The sequence below is a fragment of the Gastrolobium bilobum genome, unplaced genomic scaffold (assembly GCF_033153095.1).
Source record: "Gastrolobium bilobum isolate Gb01-03AN ecotype WA unplaced genomic scaffold, APGP_CSIRO_Gbil_v1 utg10542, whole genome shotgun sequence".
NCBI classification, from domain to species: Eukaryota; Viridiplantae; Streptophyta; class Magnoliopsida; order Fabales; family Fabaceae; genus Gastrolobium; species Gastrolobium bilobum.
Genome location: NW_026895808.1, coordinates 1 through 10,102, shown reverse-complemented (window position 1 = coordinate 10,102; position 10,102 = coordinate 1). Strand labels below are relative to the sequence as shown.

The window sequence follows — 10,102 nt, the reverse complement described above, 5'->3', positions numbered from 1 at the left end:
GATATTGTCTGGATTACTTGAAGTAATGCCGTGATTTAGATACACACTTTATCTATATATTGAGGTATTTCAGTAGATGTCTTATTGTAATTTTACATATAGGCGATATTTTAGGAAATTGATTAAGTAATCAAGTTGGTAATTGATAATGACGTCATAATTGAAAAGAAAAAGAATATTCCGCATTTTTAATTAAGCACCGCTTAATACGATGTAATGTTAATATTCCGAGTATACACGGGGTGTTACACTGAGCATCACTGACAATTGATGCATGATAAAGTCGTATCTATGCCCAACATATCAGAAAACTTCCAAGCAAACAAATTTGTATTCCTTCTTAACAACTCTTTTAACTCCTCTGCCACCTCCTTATCTAACTCGGAACCCATTCTAGTAGTTTGCTCGGGTAATGATCCGAGTTGAAATTCCATCATTGTTCCAACGGGTTCCGGCCTTTCTCCTTTACTTTCCACCCAGGGATCTAGTCCCACTACCATCACTTGTGGTTCCTTATTTTCTTCTTCCCCATCAGCCTTCTCCTTATTTACTTGACTTCCTTTTTGTTTGGCCTCCTTCTCTACCTTTCCTTTTTCTTTCTTGCTTTCCTACGGAATGCTCAGACTCATGTTATAATAACTTTGAGCAGCCACTTGGTCCGCCTTCACAGTAGCTATATTTCCATCCTTGGCCACAAATTTCATGGCCAACTGATCTATAGACAAAAATATTTTAAACTTCTTCATAAACGACCTGCCCAGAATAACATTGTATGCAGACCCTAGATCCACAACTGCAAACGAAAGGGGCACTATTTTATGGGAAGGCGTTTTGCCTAATATTAACCTCAAAGGAATATATCCTAATGGCTTAATCTTGTCTCCTGCGAAAGCCAACAAATCAGCTCTGCATGGCTCCAGTTGATAATAATCCAAGTCGAGCTTCCTGAATGCATCCCAAAAAAATAATATCCACTGAGCTCTCCGGATCTACCAACATCCTATCAACCCGATAGTTTGCTAATAATCCTAAAATGGCCAACGGATCGTCATGCTCCGGTTCCAAAATTTCATCATCCAAGTCCTCAAACACTATCTGCTTACCTGTCTTCCTCCTTTCTTCTTTAAAACGAGGCTTCTTAGAAATGGCCATGCATGTCTTCATATGCTTTTTTCGAGCATTGCCAGATTCTCCTTCTCCAGCTCGCCCTCCAGCAATAGTACATATATACCCGACTTGTACGTGATTAGATGTGGATGTCTGTGCATCTGTATTCTGACCTTTGTTTGCTTCCTTCCTTTTTTCTTCTGGAAGGTTGCGGCTTCGATCTGCACGCTTATATTTGCATTCTCCTTCTTTGCATCCCTCACCTTCACCCTTTCTTACATATTTCTACAGTTTTCCCTTTCTAATCAATTTGCTCAGTGACATTGTGCAAATTGAAGCAGTCATTTGTGAGGTGCCCATATCCCCCATGGAACTCACACCATTTGGATTTATCTATTTACGCATAACTCGATCTGATAGGTGGGGGCCTTGGAACATTCTTCATCTCTGTGCTCATCACCTCCTTCAAAATTTGTGCTCTTGAAGTAGTCAATGGAGTAAACTCCCTTCCATACCCTTCTCGGAACCTTTCTCCGACTAGACGAGGTCTCTTTTTTTCCATCTGTCCTCTACCAGCGGGTCTATCTGGCTTCCTATTATATGTAGCTTCTCGGAACCCACGTTCAATTTCCTTTTGCGAGGTTCTAAATTCCTCTAAATAAATATACTTCCGAGTTCTTTCTAACAACTCTTCTTTGGTGGCCGACATCTTTTTTATCGAAGAATTCGCCAATCCTCTTGGTTGCAACCCGGTAGTGAAAAACAACAAATATGACTAGTTTTCTAAACCTCTGACCTGCCTGGCCTTTGCTTGAAAACGTTCGTAATACTCCCTCAACTTCTCCCCGGGCTTTTGCCTTACTCCACATAAATTATGGGTGGTTTTTGGCTGCGGTCCGCAACGCCAACTCCCCCCAACTATCAATTGAATTTTTCGGCAAGGTCGTAAACCACTCAAAGCTTGTTTTCTCAGAAAAATCAAAAACATTCGGCACAACAGAGAATCTATTTCTCCACACAATGACATTGCTGCTCGGAACACAGTTATAAACTCCCGTGGATCTGAACTTCCATCATATGCTTTCATATCATTAGGTTGTTTAAACTAACTCGGAATGGGCTCTGTTGCGATTACGACAAGTATACCGATCGTTTCAAGTAATAAAAATGGAAGTAAAGTATCGTCCCATGAGGATTAATGCACCAAGTATTATTATAACTAGTCCCTTTAATTTGGAAAATTTCGTTCTGTTTAGGAAATAGATTTTGAATAAAAATAAGAGTAATTAAAATTAAATGCGGTAAATATCAAGCAAATTCAAGAATAATCAAGAACACAAGAAAAGATATGAGTAAATGATGTAGGGAAACTGTAGCCATGATGCACTTCACTTTTGATCCTCCTCTATAATTCTTAATTACTTCTTATAATTAATTAACTCAATAGTTTAGACAATTCATCTTTCTTAAATCAATTAGTTAAACCCTAATGTCTTAGTGTGTTTAACCCAATTAGAACCCTAGTGTCCTAGTGCTCCCTCTTGAATCAAGCATTAAGTGGATGAATTAAAAAGTCTGCAATCTATACAAGCCTGTGTCTAGATCATGCACATATTATTATTTTACCCTTGTCAGAATTAAAACCCCAATGTGCCTATTGTGAGCTCTAACCCTCAAAGCCTATAAAATTGATTAAATTTAATAAGGATATGGAAAAACTCATTCACAGTAAAATATAACTAATTGAATTGATATAATTATAAAAATAATTTAGAAATTATAAAGGATTCACATTGGATCCATTATCCTAACTACAAGGGAAAATTAGCCAGACATGACTTGCTTAAACAAATTAAAGAAGTCAAAAGAATTCATAAAAAGAAAAGAAGAAGAAGATGAAGAGAAAGAATCAATTGTCTTCAATCCTCAAATCCTTCAAAATTTGGATCTCTAGTATGAGCCTCTAAGCACTCTCTCAATTTCTTGATGTCTCCCAACTCTCAGCAAAAGATATCTTCTAAGGGTTTTCATCCCCTTATTTGTAGAAAAGGGTTCAAATCTTTCCATATCTTCATCAAATCCCTGATTTAGAATCCCCTTTTAATTAAAAGTCCAATCATTTAAATATTGCACGTCACATTCGCGTGATCCGCGCCACTCCCGTGCGATCCGCGCGGATGGACAGAAGATTTGGCTCTTTTCTAATCTTCTTGGCGCGATTCGTGCCAATCCCGTGTGATCCGCGCGACTAGGCTGCTGTCAATGTGAAATCATCTTCTTGCATGCATTTTTCTCCTGCAATACATATAAATTTAATGAGAGCGTGTCTGAGTATGGATTATCAATAATTCTAACAAATAAAAACATTTATTACTTAATTATGATCAAATCCTTGCTCTTTTGAGCCTAGAAAACTCTATATGTTGAAGGCATATCAGGCTTCGCCTTCAATTTCCACGATAGTGGCGTTCCCGATGGTCCTTGGTTAGCCGACATTACTGGAACTCCCTGTTGAAAAGATGGCTGATATGGTGCCACCTATGCTTGCCTATTCCCATATGGTCCTCCTGGTCCCGGGTTCATCATTCGTCCTTCACAAGGTTGAGCCCTATAATCCTCATGGCGATCTTGCTAAGAATGGTAATATTCCTGGTTATCTCGCTGGTTACCCAGCTGATAATGACCTCCCATCCCTCCTTGATTTTCTCTATCCCAGGCATGATAATATCTGGGTTCCTCCGGTGGATACTCTCCTCGGCGACCATGATGGAACTCGCCTGGTTCTGGCCTCCGACCTCCTTGGTATTCACATTGCCGCCTTTGATTACCCTAACCCTCTTCTCGGCAAGCATAATATTGGCGACTAAACTTCTGTTAATTTCTTCACGAACACCCTGCTGCTCGTGTACTACCCACCTGCCTTCTTCTTCATGTCCATTCTCCCTTTTTTCCTGATATCGCCAACTCATATTAGCCTCGCAAGTATACTCCATGTGTACTCGCTCCTCGTTTCTCTGATTCACCTCTCATCCTCTACCTCTATTTTTTATCCTTTCTGGAGGGCTTCTTGACTCCCTCGAATGTTGCACACGATGATTCTCTTGCTCCATTTCTCGTTGATCCTTAGGATGAGACAACGGGATATAACTGGGAGCAGGGGATTGGGAACCCCTTCTGACATTTCAGCAACATTGCACATTCTCCTGCTCTGGTCTTTCTTCAGAATGATGCCTCCTTCTTCTCCCTTCATTATGGTGTTTGTTCCTTATATCTTCTGCCAACTGGATTAAAGCTTGTCTAATTGTGTTTAACGAACGGCTCCTTGCATTGAATTGGAAAGAATTTTCTTCTTCTTCTTCTCTAACGAGAGGACCACTTTCAGTTCTAGGCTCCTCACGATTGTTACTAGCCATTGACAAGGTGGGAATAATTTTACCTTGACCACAGATGGCGCCAAATGTTTTGTATGAACATTAATGTGTTAATTTCTCTGGTATGTTATATGTCTTTCTCAACTTGTTTATGATCCTTATATATGATATGGCTGACAGTTATAATTATAGTGGGTAGTTATCAGTAGTGCCATTATTAAGATTGTGGTAGGGTCCACGTGTGCCACTAAAGCATAGGTTAAAGTCACCTTATGGGCTCCTAGGACTGGTTCCGGGTATGAGTACTATTACTGAACCGGTTAGCCTTACCCGAATATGGGCCTTATTCGAACTTACCTAAGCCCATATTACCAACCTGGAACACTGTCGAACCAAGATAATTCGAGTCTACAATTTTTTTTCTTCCCTAGACTCATTTACAACACTTTGAATATTTGTTGTGCACTTTATTTAACCCAGTTTTCAAAAAACTAGGTCGATCCGGTCATATAGCCAGTTTGAGTTTCATATTAGATCTAACGTGTAATAGAACCAGTGAATGTTGTCAAAATCGAGTTTCTACGTAGAAACGAAAGGGAATGGTAGAAACGTAAATCGTAGAAACGACACGAAACGTAAAATTTCTACTACTTTAATTCAAGATACAAAATTATATATATATATATATAAATATATCACATAACTAACTACTCAAAATTCAATAAACAACTTCATATCTAAAAGATAAAAATCACATAACTATATAAGATGTAAATCCAAAAACACAAAAAGAGTTTAACAACTCCTCAAACCAAATTCCGAAACATCAAAAGAATAAAGTTTAACAACTATTAAATTATATCAATTGATCCAAGTCAAACACATCATCTTGCATTTTTCATTCCTCAATGTCTTTTTTTCTTGCTCCTGTAACAAATCCATTTGCAATAAAACGTAATATATTGATTCGAAACTAATTTCAGCTTGGTGCACAAACTTTTCACGAGTGGCTTCACCCCCTTCTTTCTCTACAACTGCGACCTCGTGTGAGAGTTTTTTTTTCAGATAGTTAGACAAAGATATTGTGCATTTTGATTTGGAGAAAATGGAAATAGATTTTTTTTTTCATTTTGGTATAAGACCCGATTCAATTTTTTTTCAAGTAAAATCAAAGAAACTTGCGTTTTTACTGTTTTTATTAGTTTTTATTTAGGCGAGTTTTTATTTGCGTTTTAACATGTATCACTTCAGTAAAAACATAAAAATATAAATTTTTACACTATTTTTTTTTTAATAACAATAGAACCAATGGTGTGATCACTAAAACCGGATTTATTAGGGACGTTACCATGTTTGGTGTCTTTAATTGTCCAAATGAAATCACTAAATCAGGGGTGAAGAAGGGAGCATGTAGAAATGATTAGATTGGGTATTTTTTTTTTCTAAATATGAAAAGTTTTCTTTTATTTGAATTTAGCTTTGAATTATATTTTTATTTAAATCCCAAAATATTTTTTTTATAGGATATAGTGATATACTATATAGATACATCATACATATAATAACCAAATAAAAAAAATAATAGTCAAAGTAATAATATATATATATATATATATATATATATATATGTTACAAATAAATTATTATTATTATTATCATTATTATATTTTCTATAAATAAATAAATTAGTATTATTAATAAATAAGTAAAGAAATAAATTTCATTTATGTTACATGTGTTACTACATAAATTATATGGCAACATTGAATGTAATATATGATAAGCCTTATGATGAATACTATTTACTTATAAAAATTAAATAACATATGGTAAATAAAATAATTAAATAAAAGAATAAATTTTAATAAAATATATATATATTAAATTAATTTCTTAAAATTTATTATTACATTAAAATTCTAATTAAATATTTTTTAAATATTCTAAATTATTAATAATAACAATATTATAACTATTTCAATTAAATAAATATTATAAATAAATTAATGTAACAAAAAAAAATATATACATGGCAAGGAGGGGGCCACGTGGGTCACCCCTCCAAAGCCACATCCTAAGTGAAATGATGTAATACCAATGAGGTATGAGTAATGATGTAAAAAATAAAAAATAAAAATAAGAAACGTAAAAAGAAAGAAAGAAGTGGTGAGTCATCATATTGCATCTATATAAATTGATAACAACATCACCATTCAGTGGTCATTTTCAAGCAATCAAAGTAAATCTCGTTGCTTTGTTACGGAGAAAAAAAGAGAGAGACGTAGAAATAAGTAAAAGGTAATATTCAGAGAGTAAAATCTTCTCTCTACTTTCTTCTCTTCAATCATATATATATATATATATATATATATTTAGAAATTTATATGTTGTTGTTATGCCAAAATGTTCTCTTAATTTCTTCTCTTCTTTAGTAATGTTTTTTATCTATAAATTTTACCTTAATCTTTCTTTTAATTTTGTTATGCTTGTTATGTTAATATGATTTTTTCAGATTTTGAATTTTTTTTTTATACCAATTGAATATTAAAAGAATGTGTAAATTTTATCTTAATAATACTGTTGTGAAGTGACCCACAAAGTTTGGGATCAAAAGGTTTGAGGGTAAGGGACGTCTTATCATGGCTTGAGCTCCGCCATATTATAACCTTTCACATGCAGGAAACCCACAAAATTGAGAATTAAATTAGCTACAGATAAATATTACGAGATTGCAGATTAATATTTGTGACATTATTCCAAATTATGAGAATTACTTGAGAGATTAATATTTTCCGTTATCACGGCTGGAAATGGTTATAGTTTAAAAATCTCAATATTACTGAGAATTATCTCACATTGTTTTATTTTGTGCTAACCTTTTCAGAAAATCATCATGCCTAACTTGTCTTTTTCTGGAGAAGGATGGACTGTGAATGTTTATTTTTATGACGATCGTTGGGAATTTTACATAACAGTTGGAAACCAAGGAGCGGCAGCTATATTCCATGCAGACAGTGTGGAGTCCTATACCTATAGGCTAGATTAGTCTGAGAAGTATGTGAGGAATAAACAGTGTAACTTGATGTAGTAGGAATATAATATATATGTGTGGAACCGTTGTAAAATATTTAGGATGTAATATATTTGTACTAACTTACATCCATGTGTAATAAATGAAGGATGTTAGCGTTTTTAGTTAAAATTTTTTAGATTTATTTTTATTATACTCTTATTTAATTATTATAGTTTAAAAAAAATAAAATTATACGATATTCTTTATACTGGAAAAATCTGAGGTTGTTACATTTTATGGTATCAGAGCAGCGATTCAGATAAATAAAAGACCTAAACTATTATAGTTGCCTGGTATTTTGTCATAGATCATGCATATTTTGAGTTATTCTAATGAGCCTGATCAACTTACTATCATAAAACAATATATGTAGATCTATGGCGGGTACAAGGCAAGTATCTTCTTCAACTTCTGAACCAGAAGTTAACCCAGTAACAGATGCGGTTACCCGAGTGGCAGAAGCTCTTAGAGAACAAACTGTAACTAATCAGCAAATTATCCAGGAACTGAGGGAGGATCGTGCAACCAGAAATCACAACCATAATTCTGAAAGTGAAAATGGACCTAGAATTGCAAATACTCAAGGAGGACTTAATTCTGATTATAAAGGACTCACTGAATTCCGTAAGCATAAACCTTCTACTTTTCGTGGAGATTATAACCCTGAGGTAGCCATGGAATGGGTGAAAGAACTTGAGAAAATATTCTTAGTAATGGACTGTCCTAATACTCATCGTGTAAACTTTGCCACATACTTGTTGATTGGAGAAGCAGAACATTGGTGGACAAATACCAAAAGATATTACCAAAGCCAAGAAACAGAGATTACATGGACAATCTTTAAAGATGCCTTTTTAGAAAAATACTTTCCTCAGAGTGTAAGAAACAAAAAAGAAATAGAATTCCTTGAATTGAAACAAGGAAACATGACTGTTGGAGAATATGTGGCAAAATTTGAAGAATTATCCAGATATTCTAATTATGTACAAAATCAGCCTAATGAAGAATGGTTAACGACTAAATTTGAATCTGGACTAAAACCTGAATTAAAAAGTATGATAATAGGACTCCAAATCCGGAATTTTTCATCATTAATAAATAGGTGCAGAGACATTGAAGCAAGCATGAAGGAAGCTGAGGAGGGAAGAGAGAAAGACAGAGTTTCAAGTCGGAGAAAGAACGATGACAACAACAAAGGGAGGTTTTCACAGGCACAAAACTCAGGGAATAACTTTGCTAACAACAGAGGAAGGAAGAATATAGGACAGATGAATTCTCAGATTCAGGTATGTCCAAAGTGCAAAAAGAATCATGCTGGAGAATGCCTAGCAGGAAGAGGCGTATGCTTTAAGTGTGGAAAGCCTGGACATATGTTGAGGCAGTGTCCTCAGAATCAAGGTCAGAATTCACCAATTCAACCTGCAACAAGAGGAAGAGTTTTCACTCTTAGTGGTCAGGAAGCGGCTCAAACTTCAAATTTGGTTCAAGGTACTGGTCTAATACAAGATTCTCTTATAACTGTACTGTTTGATTCTGGAGCTACTCATTCTTTCATATCCTTATCTTCTACTCAAAAGTTAAAATTACCAATATCCATTCTATCTTCTTATCTTGAAATTTTTCTTCCTACTGGAGAGAAAATTTCCACATTTCAAGTCTGTAAAAATTGTCCTCTTCAAGTCGAAGGAAAAGAGTTTAGAATAGATTTAGTTTGTTTACCTATGATTGACATTGATGTAATCCTTGGTATGAATTGGTTGTCTGCAAACTGTGTGGTCATTGATTGTCATAAAAGAAAGATAATTTTCTCAAAAGAGTCAGAACTCCCAAATGAATCTTTATTCTTATCAACTTCTCAACTTAGGAAGAATTTGTTAAATGGAGCACAAGGATATGTTCTCTTTAATCTTTCAGAAGCAAAGGCTAAACCTGATGCAACCAGTATCCCTATTGTCTCTGAATATTCAGAGGTTTTTCTGGATGAAATTCCAGGTTTACCCCCAAACAGAGAAATTGAATTCTCTATTGACCTAATACCTGGGGTTGGGCCAATTTCTATTGCACCCTATAGGATGTCACCTTTAGAGCTTATTGAACTAAAGAAACAATTAGAGGAACTTCTATCAAAACAGTTCATCAGACCAAGTGTGTCACCTTGGGGAGCACTAGTGCTATTTGTCAAGAAAAAAGATGGAAGTATGAGGTTGTGCGTGGATTATAGGCAACTAAACAAAGTCACCATTAAGAATAAATATCCTTTGCCTCGAATAGATGACCTTTTAGATCAACTAAGAGGAGCCGCAATATTTTCTAAAATAGATTTGAGGTCAGGATATCACCAGATTAGAATTAAGACTGAAGATATTCCAAAAACAGCCTTTAGAAATTGGTATGGATGAATATCTAGTGATGCCTCTTGGATTAACAAATGCTCCAGCAGTATTTATGGATTATATGAATAGAATTTTTAGACCTTACCTAGATCAATTTGTAGTGGTATTTATAGATGATATTTTAATATATTCTAGGAATAAAGAAGACCATAAGGAAC

General features: G+C 34.8%; 1 protein-coding gene across 1 annotated transcript; it reads left to right on the top strand.

Annotated features, from left to right (window-relative positions):
* Positions 1 to 7,928: 7,928 nt before the first annotated feature.
* Positions 7,929 to 9,950, top strand: LOC133296111 (uncharacterized). Its single transcript, XM_061495059.1, has one exon. It carries the CDS (start codon positions 7,929 to 7,931, stop codon positions 9,948 to 9,950), a length of 2,022 nt encoding a protein of 673 aa, XP_061351043.1.
* Positions 9,951 to 10,102: the final 152 nt, after the last annotated feature.

Excerpts from the sequence above, each read along its gene's own strand:
- LOC133296111 (XM_061495059.1), top strand. The coding sequence starts at position 7,929 with ATGGCGGGTACAAGGCAAGTATCTTCTTCAACTTCTGAACCAGAAGTT.